Here is a 25,335-nt window from a genome sequence, read left to right as displayed (position 1 = left end):
CAGAGGAGGTCAATTGAAGCCTTTACACTGCACGGGTTTCAAGTTCCAGGTGAACATGCTGCGAAAGAAAAAAGGAAAAGAAAGCAAGATTCAAAGCCTTGAATTGAGCGATGTGTCTTGTTTAATAGTCGAAATGCAACGGTGCAGTTTGTTCTACAAAAATCTGCTCGCTGTTACATTGTGCTGGATGTTTTATTGCTGTGGTCGGGTTTTTTTTTTCGTTTTTTTCCCCGTAAAACAAATACTGACAGGTATATTGTGAAAATGTTCTAATCCTGCTACTAACAGTGCATAATCATTATTCTAATCGTGCTAAGAGCAAGTCCCAAACCTACAATATCAACTTGCATGTGCATACAAACTTGTAAAATTTTTGACGTAAATCGTAAATTACGATGTAAAATTGAATTACGACGAACGGGACGGGATGAAGGAAGCGGAGCGAGTGCAGTGACGGACATGCATTGCTGGAAGATTTCGTGCACGTCACGCTTAGATGGCGCTCTTTCGGCGTTTTGGCGCGTCAGACGTCTCAAACATTTTTAGCTTCGGTTCTGCCTAAGAAAGCATTTACACACAACTTTACTAAAAGCCTGATAAATGAGGCCCATTATTACGCAATCTATTATTATAAATTACACGGCGTGTCCCCCAGAGCTACTCTATGGATCAAGCTGTGAGATAAATCTCCTCCGGGCTTTATTTTTTTTTTTCCAAAGCCGAAGAATTTCCGAGAAACAGTCAGATATTCAAATCCTAAGGAGCTCATTAGAATACATCACAATTCACAAAGTGCAGGCACCAAAAAAAACAGCTGACATAAAGAGTAATTTGACGAGGCTTCCCCGGCGGTGCACCTGTTCTCCATAGAAACTTCGGTTTGACAAAGAAACAACGAATTCTCAAGGCCATAATTCGGAATAGAAATCTACAGCGATAACAAGCTGACCGTTTGAAGTAAAGCTACAAATAAAATAAATACCCTGCAAATATCTCTTCGGAATTGCGCACGAATCCGAATCACGTGACATCATAAACTACACTCTCACATGCTCCTCTACAGTTTTCAGATCGACAAGTGGATTGTCTTTTGTGTGTTTGTGCTGTAGAATAGAACGGAGATCTATAGCTAAAAGCTTTGTGCTTTGGATTGGATCCGATCTAATGTATTGAAGCTTGTTTTGTTTTTTTTCCGCAAGTCTACGGTCATGACGAAAGCGAATTCTCGAACGATCTAAACAACCTCTTCTTCTTTCACATAAAGAATCTCGTGAGCAGAGCTTGGGATTTGATTGACACCCCCGACAACCAACAGGCGGTCACGGATAACGATGCTGGACGCTGAGCAGCGGGGCGTTGTCATGGGAGCCAGACTCTCCCATTTCCTTTTTCCAGGATGGAAAGCCTCGACCGTGTCCAGCATTGAGGGCTGATGACCTACAGGTGGGCAAAACAGGCGACAAGAACAAATACACAGGATTAAGGCTCTTGATTATTGTGTAGTTATATGTGTTTTATTGGGGTTGTTTTTTTAGAACGTACCCAATCCACCGGCAACGACCATTCTTCCTCGTACGACGGCTGCTGCAAAGTCTGCCCGCTTCGTCTTCATCGAAATGGTTTCTTCAGACTTCAGCCAAGATCCTGTCGCAGATAATTACACATGCATTTACCCCAATGAGTATCAAACACCTTAAATTCATCCTGAACTCCACTGCAGCTATGCAAGAGAAGGATTTCCCTGTGCTTCATATCTACCTAAAAAACAGAGCAGCATTACTTTAATCCCTCAATCTGTCCAGTCATCGATACACTCATCTGCACCGAAACTTTACCGCTGTCACCGCCGCTGCGCTCGTCGTCTCGTACATCGAGTCTCTGAATAATTTAAAGTAGTGGAGTTTGTGTGCGAACTACTGTAGCAACTCATGATTGGACTGAGTGTTTAGAAGAAGCTGCCTCTGATTAGATCTGACAGAGTGGATTTCATTTCCTGTAACAGTCACTGTAAGGACAAGTTTGCAATAAAGCACTGAGCCAGAACACTTTGAGGAGGAAGAACTGAGATTCTCAGTCCTCTGCATGTCAGACATTAAACGTTAATTTGGCATCTTATTTATACTTTGCGTTACAACTGACTGCCAAGAAAAAAAGAAAGAAAGAAAGAAAAAAAAAAGCAGCGCTTCCATCCAGAAGAAGATCGGTGAATAGATGCCAGAGCCTACAGCCGTTTCTTCTTGGTCTCTAATGCTGCAACGGTTTTCTTCCTTCATGCTGGCTTGCGTGTGTAGCTGCAATAAAGCGATCCCAGACCTAATGACTTTCCCAAATCAGTTATTAATCTGAAGTGAGAGAAAGCCAGGCTTTGCTCTTTAGGATGATTCCCTCAGCCAACAGTTTCTATTTGCTTTTTGGAGTAAATGAATCAGTATTGCCTGGGTGGTTGAGATTTTTGCCCCTGCTACCTGACTCGACTGAAAAATGGGGAGTTTAGCAACTTTACCCTACATATTGATTGATTCTTGGCAGGCTAGATTTGACTCTGTTGCTCGCCGAAATCCTGAGAAATGTTTTGATTTGTTTATTTATTTAAGGGACGAGGTGGTAATCTCGCTTGATGCCTCCCAGATCAATTTCGAAGAAGCGTGGAAATGGTTGGGCACGTTTTAATACGCGGCTCCGTAAAGGATTAAAACGGCTTTTTAATAAACAAAAATTAAACAAACAAAACTATTTATCTTGCTTATTAAGTGTCATTTTCCTGAAAATCTGAATGCCAGGCTGTGTGAAGACAAGACAGTGAAGCAGATGGACTCGATGAGGATGAACTAAAAAGAGCAACGGCTCTGTAAATAAGAAATTGCCATCTGGTTCTGAATAGTGTTGTTGAATCACCCTCCTGCAATGCACGCCCAGATCTTATCGATCTTATACGCGGGTTATATTAGATTGGGAGATTTATTATCTTATTGCCTCTTTTAGTTCCCGGCTGAGGGAAATTAGACATCAAGGCGTAATCTCCCGGATTCCCTGCGAGCTCGCCTTCAAAACCTGTTGAGTGACACACGTGGCAGTAATGGAATAATTAAAAAAAGATAAATGATTTATTACTGCAGTGTGTGCAGAGAGAAGAGGATTTAACAATGGCTCACTGTCTTCCTACCCAAGTTACTAGAGACCTTCAGGGCTATGATGAGGAAAAGAAAATACTATTATGCGATGTTTTGCTCTGTGAGCCTGATTAGGAATGATCACATTTGAACGGAAACAGTAGAGGGCAAAAGCAAGCAGCAAGTACCTGCAGAGAAATCAATAACTCATTTCAGCTAGCCTTACATTTTGTCACACCTTGTTTCTTCCCATCATCTCTGTTTTATCCCCGCCCTGAAGCTAATGTGAATCAAAATCGAACAGAAAATGGCACTTATCTCTGAATGCGAATAAAGCTGTGCAATATAATGATCCTTCAGATCCATGTGCTGCTTGATTCTGAAAAATTACCTTCTTCTGGATGAAAAAAAAAAAAACCTCATACGTATTTTATCATTGTTTTTACCTACAGTGAATTTTTTGTGGAATAAACATCACACTTGATGTACCATAGATACAATGTATGAGTATTCTTCATGTATACAGTCTAATAGGAGAACATAGGGGATAGCAAAGCATGGATTTTAAAAAGTGAGCTTTGTGATACATATCACAATGCATTATTTTTTACATATCTGCATCAGTAAAAAATGATTTATTTATAACTATTAGTAGATGCGCTAAACTTTTATTATTCGGGAAGTAATTTGTCCCCATATTTTTTGCTATGGAGACCGAAGCGTGTGCTGAGAGTCACATACAATACAGATTAACATGGCAGAGGTAGAGCTGCGTCTTCCTGGAGACAGAACGGGAAAAGAACGTCTGGTTTTATTTCATCTTTTTCTTTTCTTTTGCGCTACAAATGCCCGTTTGTGAAAGGGCCGAACGCACTTTAAAGATAAATGTGTGATCTGTCTGAACCAAAAAAATTAAAGTGAACCATCTCAGGTGAGATTAAAGGTCGTAGCTTATTGTTTACATCATTAACACCCTCATTATTGCGCTCAGTGGATGTTGGCTAGTTGTCCTGGAACAGGTCCTCAGATTTCTTAAAAGGATCAGAAAGGACTTTTCTTTCCACATGCAGAGGAATATTAAGTCGTATGCGCATGAACATCTCAACGCACTGAAAAATAACTGTCTGAAAAGTTAAATGATCTGCCAGTGCAGGAAGATAATTACACTTGGTAAGACTCCTTAAAATAAGACAACGTATCTATGCTGTAGAAAAGAACAAAACACATATTCCCAGCAATTCATTTAGTCGAATTAACTTAAAACTTTATTCTTTTTCCAAGCAGTTTGTATAAAAAGATCTTAAAATCAGAGCTACTAAACAAGAGAATTCCTCTGAATCGTCATCATTATATATTCTGTCTTAAAATTGCAACATAAAACATATTGTATTCAACATGGGAAACTGAAATCAAACTACGGAACAACTTAAGCCAGAAGAACTTCAATTCTCTCTATGTCCAGTCTCGGATGTTCAGTGGAGAGCATCCTCTATCTGGATTTTTCGAGATGTTTGAGTATGGGATTTTTATTTTGGTGCATAAACTTCATTGCTATTATTCTGATAGCTTGCTGATCTTCATGGTACTGTTTTATTACGATCTGTTAAACGGATTCACAGGTGAGCAGGTGTATTTACATGCACTCTTTATTTCCACATAGCTGGACTTCATATGAGTAGGTATTGGAATACTCGTTTTGGTTCCGATCATGTTATTTTCAGCCTGTAACAATGCACGTAACACAGAAATGCGGAAAAGTGCGGGTAAGATGAGCGAATAATTCTTACATCATACCTTGGCTGGTGTCAAAGATGCTGACATTCTTGGTGAACTTGGAGCTCTGATGGATGCCTCCTTGACGAAGACCTCCCAGCCAGCAGAGGCGCCCTGTGTTGTCCCAAAGCACCCCTGAATAGGATCTCTTACAAGGCATGCTGGGTAATGAAGACCAGGTACGACTGTCCATGTCAAAAACTTCAAATGCTTTTACCAAACGCTTGCATTGACGCCCACCTGGGGAGGGGGAGAACATTCTTTTTGTGAAATAGGTTGACAAGCAGAAGGGGATTCACACACACACACACACACACACACACACACACACACACACACACACACAAGAACAGCCTTGAAATGTTCTGACAGATGGAGAGAGGCGCACACACACACACACACACACACACACACACACACACACACACACACACACAAAACCTGCTACATATATCTTGGATCCCTGAAGGCAGATGCTAGCATCATAGCGAGGGGTGGGCATCGGCGGCAAAAGAGCCCAGACGTCCTTGCGAAGGTCGTACTGCTGGAGAACGCTTCTGGGCAGCAGGTCGGCTCCCATTCCACCGACAGCGAAGGCTCTGCCGTCTGATTACACACAAACACGGAGGAACATTTCACCTTCCTGCGTGTGTCTAAAACATCTTTTCAGCCTAAACCGGATTGTGTGATTCGAGGGAAATTAAATCTGTTTTATATAATTATTTCTTCATATTTTTTATGTTTAGAATAAGAGACATGGCAAACAAAAGATACAAAGATGAACATAACATTAAATAAATGTCAGTCTTTAATTAAAAAAAAAAATGTGTTGTAGCGGTCCGTTAATTTATTTATTGATATCACAAAAAAAACGAACCTTTTGTGGTAATAGCGACCCCCATCAACTCCTCCCTCAGCGAACTCCTCTTCCTCCACTTGCCCTCCTCCGTGTTGTACGCCTCTACTGCTTTGAGAGGGTGCTGCCCCTTGCCTACACCTCCCACGACGAGAAGCTGCTTGCCTAAGACTACTACAGCAGCGCCCGCTCTGGCCGTGGGCATCGGGGGCAGGTTCACCCACTGGTCCACCTCTGGGCAGTAGAGCTCCATGCTGTTTGTGGCTCGTCCGGTGGCATCGCAGCCACCCAACATGTACATCTGCCCTCCAACTTCGGCTAGAGAGTGATACACGCGCCCGCTCGAGAGGCATGCCAGGTTCTGCCAGTGAAACTCGTGAGCCGCAGGCACCGCCATTGCCCCCGACCACTTCCTAGGAGTTCTAAAAGGAGTTGAATGAAGGGTTAGTGGTCGTTAAAAGTGGCCTTGCTGATTGTGGTAGAAACCCTGTGGCGGCAAATCACACACAGTCAACCATCTAACAACCAGTGGTGGACGAAGTACACAAACCGTGTATTTGAGTAAAAGTAGAGATACAGCTGGTGAAATGTGACTCCAGTAAAAGAGTCCCTTTAAACTTTCACTTGGGTAAAAGTACAAAAGTATTTGCCTTTAAATGTACTTAAGTATCCAAAGTACTGTGATTTATTATAATTAATTTTTATCGCAAGACTCTCTAATCAACTCAGTTTATGTGACTCGAATGTGACTCTCAGCACAGTGATCTATTAATAGAATGATATTAATGACTCAAACACTGATTTCTATTCCAATGATCATGAGCCCAAAACCTCCTTTTCTACTACTAAAAGAATCACGCAAATAAGCATATTTACATGTAAACAAAAGCAGCTGAAAAAACAATGAATACAAAAAAAAGTAGTAGTTTAATGTTAAATAAAGCTGATAATTATATTTTTTTTGAGTACATATCAAGCATCTTTAAATATATGGACAAGTAGATAACCGCATACAATGATATTTATTCCTACTTAATCCAAAACAAAACGCCCATCGCTTTCAGCCGTACTGTAAAACCTACAACACAGCGGCTTTTTACAGCTACTCATTCACTTCATGTCTCAGCGTGACTGAATCATTTCACTACTCAGCCTACTCTTCTGACCCTCTTCGGATGATATTCACGCAGGAGTATTTTTTCACTCCTATTTTTATCCGAGCAGACGAGAGAAAGCGAGAGGGAGAGTGAAACGGAGCGAGAGATATAGCGCTCCGTTTGGAGCAGCACGGCTGTTGACGCGATCGATTTTTGCACGACCGCTCTGCTGCAGCTCTCCTCGGCTGTGTACACAATTAGCTTGAAGTGGGTTGTTGTAGCGCAGCTTAGCATCCCATCAGTAACCAAGCAACCACCTTTCTCACTCCCCCCATCTGTTTGATTCCCTATCATACACCCAGCAACGACTCCCAGGCCCCCCAGCCCCCCCATCGCACACATACACAAGGACACCTAGAAGGAGAGGCATCAAAGAAATACACTAATTCCACCGAGGCCTTCGCCGAAGCAGCATCGCGGATTCCTCATTACCCTGACACTTCTTTTCACCAGAGACCTGCGCTTGGTTAGTATGACACGCCACTGGGTTTTGGCACTCATCAAAGTCAAAGCTAATTAATACCGGATGCTGTGTTAAGCTTTAAACCCTACTGTGGCTTCGAAACACCTTGGTACATGCTTCAGACAAACATCCATTTTATAATCCTCCTCCAACAACAAAATGTCCTGCGTCATTTTTCCGCTCTATAAGCAGATGGTGGCTCCCTGACCGGATGAATAGCTGAAAAGCTTCATTACCAAAACATTTTTTTTTTCGCCAGGCACCTTTGCATCATCACAAGCCGTCTAATTGTACTGTAATAATGATTTGACTGGCTTGCTCCAGGTGGAGTGCTCCGGGGTCTCTGGTGATGGAGTGTTAAGTATGTACAGACTCCTGAAAGTGCTGAGCACTTAATCAAGCTCAATCATGCTGTAAAAGAGGGAGGGAGGACTCGCGCTATCTCTCTTTCTCTATCACAGGAAGATTTGCTATAATCATTTTTTTAATGTCACCCAGTGGAGGTCCAATAGCTGACAGGATCTGAAGCTACGAACTTGAACGAAAGTCGTTTTAAAAGCACAGACTCTCTTCCAATTAACTGTGAAAGTCAAGACAGCCGACGTGGAACCTCTCACAAAACGGCTTATCGATGAAGGGTACAATATATAATGCGGACAGCAGCAAATATTTTCTGTGAGGGTATTCTGAGGCATGGCTCGCTCCCCAAGGCCTTCGCATTGAAGTCCCAGCCATTCACTCTGCGCTTTTGCTATCTCCCTGATCGTTTAAAGGCAAGCTGTCACGTTCCATCCGCCAGGAGACGGCAACATAAAAGCGAGCTCAAGGAAAGAGACATTTCTCCAGACGACGCCTTTTCTCGCCTCCCCCTGAATGATGCAGAGGTGGGTTGCCATAGAAACAATAGAAGAAGATGCACAGGTCTCTCTTTTTTTTTTTTTTTTACCCATTCTTTCTTCGAAATAGGAGGCATGGATTGTTTACTTTCAATAACGGTTTAACGAATAAATAAGGACGGCTTTTTTTCTCCTCCTTCAACCCGTGGCGGGCGTTTTCTAGTTAACGAAGCGAGTGGCTTTCTTCTGGCATGGCTCGCAAAGCACATTAATTCTCCAATCTGTAACTGATTTGCTTCGCCACTTCTCTCCCTGTCTTTTTTTTAATTAACTGCTTGAACAGCTTGAGATCAACTGTAGGCCTATAAGCGCCCACGGCCCTCATTTACAATCCGTGTGCTCTGCTTTCAAACTTTCAATTAGTTAGAGTCTCTCTTTTCTCTTTAACTTAGAACTAACTTTGGGACTAATTTCATCCTTTAGTTGAGCTATTAGCTCGGTATGTTCCAGTGGGTTTTAGTTGAACGCTGCCTTTGTCATCCTTTCCTCCAGGCCCACGGCGGAACAGCGGGGTATCCGTTTTATTGACTTCCGTTTAATTAGCATCCCAGTTCTCAAACGCTGTTTACTCTCAAAATCACACGTGTGCACTTTCTTTCTCAATCAGCACTGCAGCGGCTTTTATTGGTTTATCTCTACGCTGTTGATGTGGTTCTGGGGGAATCCTCTTTAGCCTGATGGCTTTTGCAGTATCTGACGTTCATATTTCTTCCACTTTCCTGTCTCCTAAATGTCCCCTGTAAATCGGCTGCAGCCTGACGTCCATTATTATAGTCCTTCTTGCTGATGTTGCATTAGTGGAGAACTCGAGGCACAATTTAATATTAATTCCAGACCTGCAACCACGAGGAAGGAAAAGGTGCAGTGCCTCATGTGGGTAAAAATGCAGCAATGCTCACAATGTTCTTCTCAAGTACTCGAACGAGCGCATCAGAAAATTTCCATTGGAAAATGTGTCGACTTCGAGTGGTCTGTAATTCATATATGCCACTGGTGCATTTTTGTAAATTATATAAACAATGCAGATGTTGACCGGTATAAGAGTAAATATTTGTGGGCTTGAGAGTTCTCCGTCAGATGGTGACGAGTCCTTCGTTACCCTTCTCCAAAAGGAAGCAACCACTTGATTAAGAGGAGCTTCTATTCACAGCGAACTTGACATATTGATTTTCTTGCCGCAGCACCTGCTAACGTGACAGAATATTTGTACTGTGCTGAAATGTGATTCTTTTTTTATTGCAGATGGATAAATGAACATTCAGCAGAGCCTGTGAACTCCGAGACCTACAAATCTCACCTCTGTGTCAGCGCTGTGATGATCAAATTGGATCTCCACATGCTGAAATTGTGTCGTGACCCAATTACACTCAAGATTGTTGTCTCAAGTCTGCGCCTCCTCCCCTTTTTTCTGCAGACTGAAGCACTTTGATATCGGAGAGCAAAGGCTCTTTCTGCGGACTCTCCTGCCAGTTCGGAGGGTTGGCGGCGGTTGAAGCAGAGACGCTCATTTCCATAGCAACCCTGAATTCAGCTCACGGGTGCACATATGAAATGAGCTTTGCGCGCTGTTTGAAATTTCATTACTGTTGTTCTTCATTTTTCTTTTGAAGTGAAGGTGCGGCAGGCCATTCTCTGTGCTCGACTACTTTTCAATTTTGCAAGGATTGCATGGGTGTGATATTAAATATTCACAAGATCACCAGGCAAAACGCTGTGTGTAGGCGAGACCTCGAGCCGTCTGTTACCAAAACAAATGCAGCTTGCTGAATGCTGGAGACAATTAGCCGACTAGCACTACTCACTCCAAAAAAAAAAAGAAAAGAAAAGAAAAGAAAAAAAAAGGAAAGAGCCTGCAAAGGTTTAATATAAACACAATCCCCTTTAAGCAGGATGAATTAGTATGCATGAGCTCAATATTTCAGGCTAATCGGATGTTTTGCAGGAAGTAAGCCTGTAATTTCTGGAATTTAATTTGGGAACTTCACTGGTTTGATTAAACGCGCAAACATCTGGACAAGTACTCAACAAGGTCTTATCACTGCTTATATGGAAGATTTGAAATTTTCGCTTTATGATAAACAAGTTAAAATATGATCATTGCCAAAAGTTTGTGGACACCTGAACATTAAATCCATGTTCTACTTGGACATTTAATTACAGAATTAGTCTAGGATTGCTTTTCAATAAACTTTAGAGTGAAGCTGTAATGATTTGTGTTCGTTCGGCTACAAGAGCATTAGTCTTTCAGTCAATTCCAATAGTGTTCAGGGAGATTTAGGAGGTCAGAGCTTTGTAGGGGGACACTCGAGTTCCTCCACTTCAACTTTATGTCTTCATGAAATTCAGCTCTTGGGTTTGTGCTTTTTAGTTTCTGTGAAATTGTAATGCTACACCTAAGATATTATATTCACCAGAACTTTGTGGAAATGGTTTGTAGAAGAACTACATAGAATCAGCAGTCCAAACTTTTGGCTTGATTTGCACCAAAAAATGTCACACGGGCAGCATTAATCACATTGCTTTTACAACCTGAAAGTCTTTGTGTATCTTCTGTATTTTGGATAGCCATCATGGATCATAAACAACCCCCAGCGCAGCTGTTAGCAGGGTAACGTGTTTACGGCAGTAACAGAGTACTCGGTCAGAGGAGTTTCAGTGCAGTCTCTTCCCCTGAGTTGAGAAATGGAGGTTGTTTTTAGTGTGATTTAGGACAAGTCTGGCAGAGGAGGGTTGCGATATAACACTGAAGCACAGTAGTACAAGTTATTACTTAACAGTAGGTCGAATGAGTGTGCGTTTTCTGGCTTTTAAAACTGGTGATGAGCCATATATTGCTCTTCTTATATATATATATATATATATATATATATATATATATATATATATATATATATATATATATATATATATATACATTCAGCAGAAAAGAAATCAAGCTCACTAGAACATAATAACACCAATGGTTAGTAAAGGTCCAAACGTTATTAACCATGGCACAAGAACAAAACGCTGAAGCTGACAAAAAGTGGACTTTCTCTGTGATTACTATTACGTATCAAACAAACAGTTCCTGCAAAAAATAAATAAATAATAAAAAAAACCCATCCTTCATCACAGACAGCTCATTTTAATTATCAAGGATTTAAGGTGAAGTTAAAATAGAAATGCCAAAACATAATGAGAAGGAAAGTAAGTAGATGGAGAGAGCATTTAGGAAGATTACAGCTGGGAGCCAGGGATAAGTCTCTTTAAAGTGCAAGCCCGAAAGGCCTTATGACTAATTGCGATGGAAATGCCTTTGTAAGACAGGAATGAGTCTCAAGTCCCACACATCCTCGGTACTATGTTCCTGTGCGATTATTTTTAGAGCCCGGCGTATTGGAGCACAACTTCTAAAACTTGGCAGAAAGAGATGTAGCTCTGCCAGAGAGTGAACGTTTGGAGACTGTGGACATATGCTGTGCATCAATTTCAGCTTCAAAAACCAACATTATAATCCGGATCATGTCTCACAATAAGGTGTTGGGTTTACGTATTAATGCATTGCAAATCAATAAATCAATAACCCAAACAAACTCTAATACAAGCTGTAGATAGCTATGATAATACCCTTCTCCTAATGGTCTTTACAGCACTTTCCGTGCATTGATTTCTGCAAATCCTGCAGATTTTTACTGTCACAAGTGCGCTTTCCTTTCATATTTGCTAAAAATACATTTTAATTATATTTAACATTAAAATCGCCTAACACAGAATTATCCGACTAAACCTTGTGAACGCTCCGTTGCATGATATTTCCCTGAAGACGCTACATAGCGGCTTTGTTTTCTTCACAATACGACGTTTTTTTTTAGCACACAACAGATGAGGCACATTTTAGAGCGGTGAGACTGCACATATATTTCTCTCCCTAATTAATCATTATACATAAGTAAAAATAAACACACAGAAATACCCTCTGAGCCAGTTAAGCTACCTGCAGCTGGGAAACGGATTTACATACATGTGAATGGCTGCAACTGGGACATGTTTAGAGTCGCTCGGTTCAATCTGCCGAGAAACGTTATCCTGAAATCTGATTGGTCAGAAAATATGTACGGCTCAGACAGTTGTTCTGGCTGCAACATAAACGACAGATTGGTAATAATTGTAAATGAATTTACAAAAGGTTACATCAATTGATCAATAATGTAGTGACATTTCTTAATTAAATATGCTTTACAGACAGCTTATACTGTCTGATTTTTTTGTAAAACTTTTTTACAAATTATTTTTTCGAGAGAAAAAGAGAGAGAGAGAGAGAGAGAGAGAGAGAGAGAGAGAGAGAGGTGAGGACAGTGTTTTGAGACTACAACATAAATGATAACAGGAACTACTGTAAATCTTTCATAGACATCCCTCACGTTAAATCTAATATACAGTTAAAATGTTCATAAATAAATTTAACGTTGTTATTGTTTGCCAATTGCTGTGGTATAAGGAATAAAAAAGTCTCTTGCCTTGTATTATTTCTTAAATTACATTATCTGAAGTGATTCTGAACCACTCTGGCACATAGAATAGCTGAGTTTATTGTGAAATGATCGGTTACTAAATAACCAAATGTCTTTATTTAACTTATATAAAATAAAAAATTTGTAAACTGAAACCGAAAATGCGGGTCGAATCTGGCGCCCCCGGTTGGTTTATCGCGGAATTGGATTTGCCACAAAACTAATTGGTTTAGCTGATTTTCCCGGTGTCTCGCGGAAAGCACAACAGACCAAAAAACTTATAGGGAATTGTTTTTATGGAGTTTTATGTTAAAATAATGACATTTATTAATAAAAATATAATTGTTGATTATAAAATGAAGTGAAATATTAATACAGTACAAAACTGTATACATAAAATAGCGTTTTCCGAGTGGCATCCGTTTATCGCGGGCGGTTTTGAAACCACCGCTAAAAAACGGGGGATTACTGTTTTATATATATATATATATATATATATATATATATATATATATATATATATATATATATAAATTATGAAATAAAGAAATGAAATAATGAGATAAAATAAAATGAAATTATATAATATGTATAATACTAATTAATATATGCAAATTATTGTGGAACCACCGCAAAAAAACGGGGGATGACTGTTTATATATATATATATATATATATATATATATATATATATATATATATATATATATAAATTATGAAATAAAGAAATGAAATAATGAGATGAAATAATTAAATGATATAATATGTATAATACTGATTAATATATGCAAATGACCGTGTTAATTATGCGCATGACCCCTCCAGACCCTGGTCCGTGGTACAACAAAGTTAATGGACCGCTGAATTGAAGGGTTAAAAAAGTGGTGTTTTTCACATTTCTCGTGCACCGGCGAGGTTTTACGGTGTCACAAATCTGTCAGAAGAGAATCAAAAGCCATTGTAATGAAAGAGATGTAATACTCATCACTTAATTACAGCTATTAGGGGGAAAATCATACACAATACGAGAACTGCTTTACTTACACAATCCATGACTTCAGTGTGGAGAAGTCGGGATCATAAACCCGAAGCTGCCACGTTCACGTTTCCATCTAAAATCCCAAATGATGACTATGGGATGGGAAAAGATGTTCCAGGTTTCTGGAAGATTCTCAGACAATAAATCACAGCAGTCTGTGGGGTTAACCTTTATTCCTTTATTAGCCATTCAGCAGTCATATTTCACAAGCGAACCAGGCTGTGATTGGCAGAATAAAGAGGCAATGACCTTTAAGCTGGGATCATGTGAAAAGTTTTGGCACCCTCGACCGAACCTGGCACTGAATTCTGAACTTGTTTTTGGGTCACCTGCCTGTCAGATGGATCCTGATGATGTTTCATAACCTGCTTATAACGATACAATGGATATACATACATCCTTAATGCTGGTTAGGTGAACAAATAAAGCCACAAAGGAAACATCTGACCCAATAACAGTATATTATTATTTTGGATTGTAGCAGCCGGCTAGCGTGACAGAAAGCGTCGTCGTCAAGCGAAAACAGAAACAAAGTCAGCCTGTATTTTTTTGTTCGCGTTCATTTCAAACACCTCCGAAATATCGTTAGCGATTATATTTATATAATAAAATTATTACTTACTTTTCCCCCTTTTTTTGTTGTTGTTGTTGTCTTTTTTTTTTTTTTTAAACCTGACGGCTCCTCAGCTCCTCCTCACGCGCGCGCGCCTCAGTGTCTCTAACCGCCACCCCCTCTTTCTCTCCCGCTTGCCGGCTCGCGGCTGCTGCACGCGCGACACTGATGCGCGCGTGAGGTGCACGCGTCCTCCCTTTCGTTCCTTCTTCTCCCTTTTTTCCCGCCCTGAGCTCGCGCTTTCCTCGTGGCTGCTACTGGCTGCGCCCTTCTCGGTCTGCATACTACAAACACTGAGACCGAAAAACAGGGCGCATACTACAGCACGCTGCAGCTCTGATACCCAGCAACAGTACGAATCCGTACTACATTCTCCAATTCTACTCGGTGTTGTAGTAAACCGGAGTAGATGTTCTGGAAATACCCTATACGTGCATACTGCAAAGTGTACACTGTGTATGATCTGCTCCTGGATTGCAGCACTGTCACTTGATCACCTGGTACTGCTGCTATCACCCAACGTTGCTGCAATCACCTGACAGTACTGTAAGCACCTAAAGTAACTGAACACCTGACAGTGCAGCAATCACCTGTTTATGTGATCACATGACAGTGCAGCAATCACCTAATGTTACTGTGATCACCTGACTGTGCTGTGATCAACTACTGTTACTGTGATCACCTGACAGTGCAGCAATCACCTAATGTTACTGTGATCACCTGACTGTGCTGTGATCAACTACTGTTACTGTGATCACATGACAGTGCAGCAATCACCTAATGTTACTGTAATCACCTGACTGTGCTGTGATCAACTACTGTTACTGTGATCACCTGACAGTGCAGCAATCACCTAATGTTACTGTGATCATCTGACAGTGCAGCAATAAACTTATGTTTCTGTGATCACCTGACACTGCTTTGTCACATAATGTTTCTGTGATCACCTGACAGTGCAGCAATCACCTAATGTTTCTGTGATCACCTGACAGTGCTCTGATCACCTAATGTTACTGTGATCAACTGACAGTGCTCTGATCACCCAATGTTACTGTGATTACCCGACATTTCTGTGATCACATAATGTTACTGTGATCACCTAACAGTGCAGCAATCACCTAATGTTACTGTGATCACCTGACAGTGCTGTGATCAACTAATGTTACTGTGATCACCTGACAGTGCTGTGATCAACTAATGTTACTGTGATCACCTGACAGTGCTGTGATCACATAATGTTACTGTGATCACCTAACAGTGCAGCAATCACCTAATGTTACTGTGATCACTGACAGTGCTCTGATCACCTAATGTTACTGTGATCACCTGACAGTGCTCTGATCAACTAATGTTACTGTAATCACCTGACAGTGATGTGATCACCTAATGTTACTGTGATCACCTGACAGTGCAGCAATCACCTAATGTTTCTGTGATCACCTGACAGTGCTCTGATCACCTAATGTTACTGTGATCACCTGACAGTGATGTGATCACCTAATGTTACTGTGATCACCTGAAAGTGCTCTGATCACCTAATGTTACTGTGATCACCTGACAGTGCAGCAATCACCTAATGTTTCTGTGATCACCTGACAGTGCTCTGATCACCTAATGTTACTGTGATCACCTGACAGTGCTGTGATCACAAGGTTATTGCAAACACCTGCTAGATTCCCTAACGTCATTGTGATCACCCAACATTATTGTGATCACCCAATGTTACTACGATCAAATAACGTTACTGAGATCACCTGACAATGCTGAGATCACCTCACAGTGCTGTAATCATCTATTGTTATTGAGAACACATAATGTTATTCTGATCACCTAATGGTACTGTGATCACCTAAATAATTCTGTAAACGCATGATTTTAATGGATCACCTGACAGTGCTGCGATCATCTTACATTACAATGATCAGACTACCTTAGAGTACGATAAAGGAAATGTAATTTTATTGTAAGTAGTAATTGCAATTATCTACCATAATAACAAACATTCTTGTAATTAATTTACTATGATCACCTAGTTAATGCGAGCACATAACTACTGTGATCAGCCAACATCATCATGATTAGCAGATGTTACTGCGATTATCTTACGTTACTGCAGTCAGTTTACAGTGTATACAGTACTTGCATCCTACTTATATTCCACTCCTGGTTGTAGGCTAGTATACTATACTTTCTTTCGGCTTCTCCCGTTAGGGGTCGCCACAGCGGATCCTCCGCACGTTTGATTTGGCACATGCCCTTCCTAATGCAAGCCACCCCAATTTATCCAGGCTTGGGACCGGCATTGAGAGTGGCACTGAGAGTGGTTGGGGATGGTACCCTGACCGGGAATCGAACCCGGGTCGCAGCGCTCCCACCGCTTAGGTCTTAACCACTAGACCACCAGGGGACCTGGTTGTAGGCTAGTATGTGATAGAATAATGAATGATTTAGCAAAAATGTGATTGACTTCATACTGTATATATTGAAATTCTTTGTTAATATTCTGTTCACATTTTCCCCTTGTTAAAACCTCATCATTATTAGTTTTGTTTCAAACCTTTTTTAGCTAAGGTGAAGTGTGGTAGATGTCCCCTTGAAGGGCCAAATCAATGTGTATATGTAGACATCAGGAGCCAAAATAAAAAAAGTTCCACAAACCACCAATTTTTAATTTTTTAATCTAACTGTTTGTAAATGTTAAGAGAATTGTCACAATGTTTAATTACATAAACAGTACTTCATTAGCAAGTTGGCAAATTAGCAAGCTAGTTCAAGAGTCAGGTATAAGCGAATCCAAGTTGTGTAGCATTGATTTATGTGCACTTCAATGCTGCATTGAGACAGCAAGGAAAAAATAGAACCAGTGAGAAAGTAGGTTGGCTTGGTGAGCTGCATTAACCATTTCTTTGATAGCTAACACACACACACACACACACACACACACACACACACACACACACACACACACACACACACAGAGATTGGGGAGCAGGTGTGTCAACCATCAGTTCCCAGTTTTCCATGGAGGCTCCTTTCAGATAACGCTAATCATTTAACTCTGCTAATTACGCAACACTACTGTGATCAGCCGCAATGTGATCCACAATGTGATCAACTATCCAATCATTGGGCACCTAACATAATCGTGATCAGCTAAAGTTACCGTAACTACTGTACTTTACATTCCTACCATCACCTAACTCTACCACCTCTGTGATGACCTAACAATACTCATGATTATTTTGTATTACTGCATCAATATAAATTTACTGCGACAAATTTTTATATATACATCAGTTAGCTAAATACAATAATACTACCTGAAACTGGCAATGTTAGCTAATCACATTGTGATTAGCTAACATTAATGCATACAGCTTATGTTTCTGTGATTAGCTAACATTACTGTGATCACCTAATGCTACTTCAATCATCGAACAATATTGTAAGCATTTGTGGAATGATCTAATGTTACCTTACTGTGATCTGCTAATGTCACAGAGTTCAGCTAACATACTCTGATTGTATTATGTTCCTGCGTTCAGCTAACCTTGATTCCGTAAGCTAACATAGCAAACTACTGCAACTAGCAAACTGATTCGTCTAACAACAATCACAGTGGTTTGCCCATAACATTTCCTTTTTAACGTACTGTATATTTTTACATGAACGACTTTTGTCAGATTCAGCGTGTCTTTTGGTAAGCCTGCGGGTCAAGTTTAAAGTCATAGCATCTTGTGAGAGGTGACCGTAACAGATGATTAAATCTGTCGAACGCAAATTGCAAAGTATCCTCAGCTGCTCAAGACAAGATAGGAGAATAAAAGGAAAGCCTTCTGAACGGCCTGAAGATGTCCTCATGGCTAATTATGGCCGTGTGGAGAAAGATTATTTGTTATATTGTGCAATCGCTACTTTAGTTTAAATTTAGTGACATTTATTAGCATTTCCATTACAGTAGGCGCAGCATTACCAAACCATTAAAATGACAAACGTCAGGCGCAGTTGGCATTACCTCAGAATTACTTCAGCTGCTATATTTTTGTTTTTTTACTTTGCTGTGACCTAAAATGTGTTAACGTTCAGCAGTCCAATATGATGCAAGAAGGTGACAGAAATGAGAAGGCAGCAAAGCACTCTTCGTTACTATTTTGGGAAAATGGATTAATTGATTCTTTTATTTTTAACGACCGTTTTAATCTTGTCCAGGTTGATGATGGTGGTGGTGGGGGGGGTGGTCGTGGACCCCATGACTGCTGGTTATGAGGTGGGAATACACCCTGGATGAGAGGCCAGTCTTTCCTGAAGACATTCACAGATTCGTTCACGCCTACGAGGCAATTTAACCGAAGCAATCCATATTACAGAGTGTGCAGTTTGGGACATCGATGTTTTCTGCAACAAAAATGGGGCACGTTTAAAATATTCATGGCAGACTTTTATCACAGGCGCTCAGATATTCATTTTTAAAATGCTCTAGGGAGTCACACGTTGTGCTTTTCTTTCAGAATATACAGTAACAGTACCTATTTTAAAAAAAAGTGTTTTAATAGTGGTAAAAAAAACAGTAATACTTTTATTAAGGTAAGTGTTTATAAGGCCACTTGACCTTGTTCCCAACCTCTTATGACAATCGACATAACAATACATGAATATTTAGTAACTTTTATTCCAGGAGGTGTCATCTGTCATAAAAAATTCATTATGTTCATTAACATGATAGTGTACAGGGGGGCTCATGAGACACATTTAGCACACTCATTCATTCCTGTCTACTTCAGGGCTTATCAGCTCAGTGCACTGGCCTGCAGCATAGCCTACTTTCGCTTTGCAGGTTCGTGGTTGTGCTTCCTTGCCATAAGCCACTAGAGAGCTAACCTGCATGTGTGTGTGTGTGTGTGTGTGTGTGTGTGTGTGTGTGTGTGTGTGTGTGTGTGCATGTAGAATAGTTATTACTCATAAGGCCTACTTCAGGAACGTCAAAAATATCTCTACCTCACAATGAACTGTTTTAATAGACCAGTGAACATTTGGTTCACTTTCTAATCACATTTTGCATTGTGAGGACCTTCATCACCATTATGGCTTTTCCATACATTATGAGCTGAGGGTAGTTTGGTGGATGCTACAGATAAATAAAGACCATGGATAAATTCCATAAAAAGAAATTTTAGCTTTAATGCTATGTGTAGTATCGTTGAAATTTTTAATTACTTAAAAAAACATTAACTTAATCAGCAAGTTGGATAATTAGCATGCTAGTTCAAGAGTCAGGTATAAGGGAATCCGAGTTGTTTAGCATCGATTGATGTGCACTTCTGGGCTGCATTGAGACAGCAAGGAAAAAATAGAACAAATGAGAAAGTAGTTTGCCTTGTACAGCTGCATTAACAGTTTCTCTGATAGCTAACACACACACACACACACACACACACACACACACACACACACACACACACACACACACACACAGAGACTGAGGGAGCAGGTGTGACATCCTGATGCTGTCAACCATCAGTTCCCAGTTTCCCATGGAGGCTCCTAAGCATCAATTTTGAATTAATTCAAGCAGAGGCAGTGTTTCCCAGGCACAAAAACAACACATTCACATTTGAAAGAGCGACTGTCTACCCCTGGCAAGGTCTGAAGCGTGAACGGCATTGTTTTAGGTCCGCAACTTTGATCACTGAAACAAACGAGAGCACAGTCAGTCAGCAGCCAACGTAATGCCTAATCCGTTTACCCATAATCCAGTTCCCTTTAGTCAACAGAGGAGTGTAGTTTATTTATTTATTTTTAAGTATAGTTTGTTGGTTAAATAATAGATGCAACAAAAATGACATTCATCACAATCGTGGTCTTGTATAACTGTTCAGAATAGAAATACAGTACATTCAGACCTTTTTGTGGATGGAAAGGAATTATAATCAAGTGGGAACGAATTGTAAGCTCCTTACTGAGTGTATTTGCATTGTTTAAAGGCAATGCAATCCACCTGTTTGTGCTGTGACCTTGAAGCTGTGTTTACAACATGCTCTACTTGTTATGAATCCTACCATGTGCCACATACATTAAAAAAAGCTAAATTTGTACTTGGTATCTTCCCTCAGTGGATTAATTAGCATGCAGAAATGACATATAGACTTTTCAAAATCAGTAAAGTATAACTCCTACTCCTTCCTACTACAAACAAAGGTGTACACAAAGGATCAACTTTATATATATGTTTAACCAGACAAAGGTACTTTTTTCATTCTAAAATGTTTGCCCCTAAGGCAATTCAGAGCATCATACTGACCCAACAGTGAAGCATGGTGGGGGTAGCTTTATACTTTGGGGCTACTTCTTTTTAGATGAATAGCTCCAAATCCCAAGATAATTTACCACAAAATCTTCTGTCCTTTGTCAAAAAGCTGAAAATGAGGGGGAATTTAACATTTCAACATGACAACAACCTAAAGTACAAACCAAAAATTCACACAGACATGGTGTCAGAAAAGTATAATCAAAGTCCTGGAAACAGCACAGACCTCGATCGCTTTAAAAAGCAATCAGGGTGGTGTTTTTTTAATCAAAATGTTCCCAATTATTAAATAGTTGTATATATATTTTTTCTGGATATTTGTTTGTTGGAAGATAACATTAAACATGTAACATGTAACAACAATGTTATTTATGTCTTTAAATGTTAAAAATGTTATAAGGGTGTGTAGACTTTTTTTTATATCCATTGTTTTTCTTAAGGAAACAAAAAGACAGGCCTGACCAGCATGTTAGTGATAATCGTCATCTGAAAGCTTCCGCATTTGCAGTACATAAACTCCATATGTCAATAATTACATTTCTCTCTAAATACAACATATACATTATGTATTTGCCTACTGCTAGATTTATATCCCAGTCAAGAAGAGTTCAAACTCACTGGCATAACACTAGGAAAACAGAGTTTCATTTTATGATTGTGCACCTATGCAGATGTAAACATCAGATTTAAGATATCCCACTGTGCTGTTTACATTACCACTTCAATGTTCTGTTGAGCGCACACATGGTGAAAGCAAATAACTGAATTATTAGTGTGGATATAAATGCTCCACCAGAGCTGTCATTTTTTTTATTCTCACCTTGCAGTAGGAAAGGTTTGGGCATGTCCTTGAATCATATGAAAGATTCACAGTATAAGAAGAATTGGTATTGAGGTAAAAAAAAAAAAGAAGAAGAAGGAAAGACAATATTTGCTTTATTCTTATGCAGAAAAAGATGTTGTTCCAAATTACATTTGGTTGAACGTGGCACGGTCTAGAAATGTACATGAATGCATATAAGAATTGTGTAAATCAGTGGCTTGCGGTCAGGGCCTTCTCAAGTCTTCTCTGCTGGCCTAAACACTATCAGAGACACTGACCTACATTTACAACCTAAATTTTAATATTTGTTCCATAAAATTGTATTAATTTATTCCCAACAGTTTATTCTCTTCATTTTGTATCGTTTCTCTTGGCTGCACTGCTTCCAGTAGGTGTATGTGGAAGTTAGATTTTTTGTCCAATCAGATTTCAGCCTCTATGTGCTGCCATGTCAATCTAATCTGCCCAGGGCCTTCAAAGTCAGTACTGCTGGCCTTTTACCATTGAGAATATTATGAATTAGTCTGTTTCTTTAACCAATCAGATTTCATATTCGCCTCACAGGGCAGCTAGCTGGCCCAGAATAGTGTCAGCATTTTTCCATCCTCTGATTGGTTGGTCAGAGGGAAACTGTTACAACCATGTTCGACTGGCAAACACGTGTGTAGCTCTGCACACATTAATAGATCTGAGTTAGACTTTTTAATCCTACGGATGTAGAAAAATTGATTTGGTCTCAGACATCCTTAAAAATAAATTTTACAGAAAAGCTAGACATCGTGAGGAGTTCGGCCAAACCCCGAAGCTAGCTAGCTTGTCTCATCCCGGGAAAGGGTTTGTTCTCCACTTCCAGACCAGTGAATACGAGCGGTACCACTGGATTACTGCCTCTGAGGAGCGGTCCAAATTATGAGTATGAATCTCTGGTGAGTAGGTTGTATTTTATTACATTTTTAATGTTTTTGTCATGTTATGTGACCAATATTGATTCTGAACTGCTCCAGATGTTGTAGGTGCACAGTTGTGGTTGTAGTGTAGAGGTCTAGGTTTCTTGCTTTAGTAAAATGGTTTTCACCTTCCATATGTGAAATGCCTCTCTCTCTGTGTAATGCCACCTGTTGTTAGAATGCGTTTTTGTATTGTTTTGATGGTTTCTATAATTGCGACATGATAGTGGTGGTATTAAGAGGTGGATTAAGTTGCGTAAGTCCCCACTGAAGACCCAGGTACCAAATGCACGGCCCGCCACTGGTGTAGATGATAGATGGATGGATAGATAGATAGATAAATAGATAGATAGATAGATAGATAGATAGATAGATAGATAGATAGATAGATAGACAGACAGACAGACAGACAGACAGACAGACAGACAGACAGATGAGATAATATGTCTATAATTGGTTTTTCAATAAACATTTTCCCCCATAAAGGGTATGTTTATTTCACCACCTCTTTTACCATTTCCTTACAACCACAGAATTATTTAGATTTTTTAAGTAAGTTGCACCCAATTTACAACTGCACCATGAAAACCTTATACCTTGCTATAAATATAATGTTTTGTGAAAATATTCATTATATGCAATTTGATATATATTTGTTAGTATATATTGTCGCAAAGCAGCTTGACAGAATTTAACAAATAAAGAATAAAGCTTTACATGTATAATACAGGTCCTATACGTTTATCCCTTATAATTTTGTTCCCAGTGAGAAAGCCAGTGGCAACAGGGGCAACAAGGAAAAAACCCCTGATACGTTATGAACCTTGAGTGGAAACAGACTCAAGAGGGGACCCATCCTCATGTGGGTGATGCCGAATGACTATTTATTGTAGTTCCATTATTGTTGAGGTTATGTTCACTGATGGACACTTGAATTCAAAAACTGTGATTGTAATCTGAAACCAGTTCAGTAGACTGTTGGACTTTGGATGTTTGATTGAGATGGATTGATGTATTATTTTGTAATATGAGATTATTTTTATGAGGATTTATATTTATATTTTATATTTACGGATTTATTCACTAATCTAATAAGAACATTAAAAGCGTGAACATATATTAATGTAGAATTCATAATCTATATATACTCTAGAAATTAGTAAAAAAAATCTTTGTTTTGGTTTATGGTTTTAATTATCTTTTTTTTGATTTAATTGAATAAAAGGAAACACCAGATAATTGTGACAATGTCCCAGAGATTTCCTCTTGATAAAATGTAACATTTTACTGTACATTGAAAAATGTGTAAACCATTAGTAGACAACACACGCTAAGTGTTGTTAGGACTCCCTGCCTGGCTGTAAAGTGCTTTAAAAAGTAACACTGCAATTTTCATATTCATAGGCAACGTGTCAAGCTGGGGAGGAAAACTGGAGTTAATTAGAAAACAAAAAAAAACTTTTCAGTGGAAAACACATTTGACGGAAGTTGATTGCCTATTAAAATTTCCAATCAGGGAAAAAAAAATGAACGTGCTGAGCAATTAGCCTGCATGGGACGAAGCGGCTAAGAGAGGGCATGGGGTGAGCAACGTGTCGCTATCTGATGATCGCTTTGTTCCAGCGTCATCTTCAGAATCAGCGCTTCATCACTTGATAAATGTTGCCTGCTAATTTGTTGTTGATTTAAGCAGCCCTCGAGGGTTCCTTCACCGTGATCGAGGACACCACAATTCCCTCAGTCAATATCCGATGCTACGCCGGGAAGGATTTATGCGATTTACACAGTAATAGAATTTATTTTCCGACAGTAAAATACAGCCGCACTATACGCAATACAATGCGCTCTCCTGAGATGTATGACGGCTGAATATTAACGGCTGAAGTTAAACCTACATTATGACTTGTGGATTCAATGTCGGGTTTCTAAACCCCGGCTGTGCGTTCTAAATTTTTATTAGTTGTTTTTTTATTTTATTTTACTGAGTATGCAAAAAAAATTGTGTTTCTGTCCAAACATAACCAAACGACTCCTATTATGTCACTCATTTGTGTTGTGTAAGAAATAAAGGGTAGACTTGGAGATACATCATATCATGCAGAGGTTTATAAGGTTGATAAACGCAATATAAATTCTGAATGCCATTCTGCAGACAAACGGTAGCGCAATGTATATTACAGCTTTACCTTTGGCACTGGAGACTCCTTCTTTTAAAGTTGTTAGGAAGTGTTGAGCTTATGATCGAAAGTTGTGAGTTTAGACCCTGGAAGTTGCAGGCTGCTGCTCCTGGGGTATTGACCATGGCCTTTATCTACTCAAAAAAGAGGCTAAGGCTGTCTGCCAAATGCTGGTAAAACATTAAATACATTAAATACATTTAATGGATATCTTGGATATGAGGTGGTGTTAAAGGTTTCGAGTCTGAAGGCACTAACTGGTGCTGTTCTGACCACGTGCAAGTTAAAACAAAGGGTAAACGTCAAATTCTGCGTAAAACTGTTCAAATCTGCCGCAGAGTCTTTTGACAAGACATACACTTGATAATGTCGAAAGCATTCAGCAACTTGTGCATGATGACCGTCGGAGAACAATCTACACGATCTCACTTCCGCACCCACCCTACTCACCATATTTGTCTCCTGCGCACTTCGCCCTTTTCTCAAAGATGAAGCTCCGGCTCAAAGGTTGCCGTTTTGACACAATTGCGGAGGTCCAGCGCAAATAGCAAATAGTGCTTGACATGCTTTGAAAAGAAGACGTTCCAGAAGTGAGAGCACTGTATTGCTGTGCAAGGGGACTATTTTGCAGGTGATAGTCTTGATACCACCTTGTATTTTCCCTCCAGACCACTAGAGGGAACC

At 39.8% G+C, this 25,335-nt stretch overlaps 1 protein-coding gene across 2 annotated transcripts; it reads right to left on the bottom strand.

Moving 5' to 3' along the window:
* Positions 1-103: 103 nt before the first annotated feature.
* On the bottom strand, positions 104-14,520 carry klhdc8a (kelch domain containing 8A). Of its 2 annotated transcripts, none has more exons than XM_046875599.1 (6): positions 14,410-14,520; positions 5,761-6,161; positions 5,325-5,489; positions 4,905-5,123; positions 1,543-1,644; positions 104-1,437 (listed from the first exon to the last, which is right to left on the bottom strand). In XM_046875599.1, the coding sequence occupies exons 2-6, from the start codon at positions 6,134-6,136 to the stop codon at positions 1,235-1,237; spliced, it is 1,065 nt and encodes a 354-aa protein (XP_046731555.1). In that variant the 5' UTR covers positions 6,137-6,161; positions 14,410-14,520; the 3' UTR covers positions 104-1,234. The 2 variants fall into 2 exon arrangements, with proteins under 2 accessions (XP_046731555.1, XP_046731554.1); XM_046875598.1 differs by lacking the exon at positions 14,410-14,520 and adding an exon at positions 13,793-14,133.
* Positions 14,521-25,335: the final 10,815 nt, after the last annotated feature.

This window comes from Silurus meridionalis, chromosome 19 (assembly GCF_014805685.1).
Source record: "Silurus meridionalis isolate SWU-2019-XX chromosome 19, ASM1480568v1, whole genome shotgun sequence".
Classification (NCBI taxonomy): domain Eukaryota; kingdom Metazoa; phylum Chordata; class Actinopteri; order Siluriformes; family Siluridae; genus Silurus; species Silurus meridionalis.
This window is presented reverse-complemented; position numbering and strand designations above follow the sequence as displayed.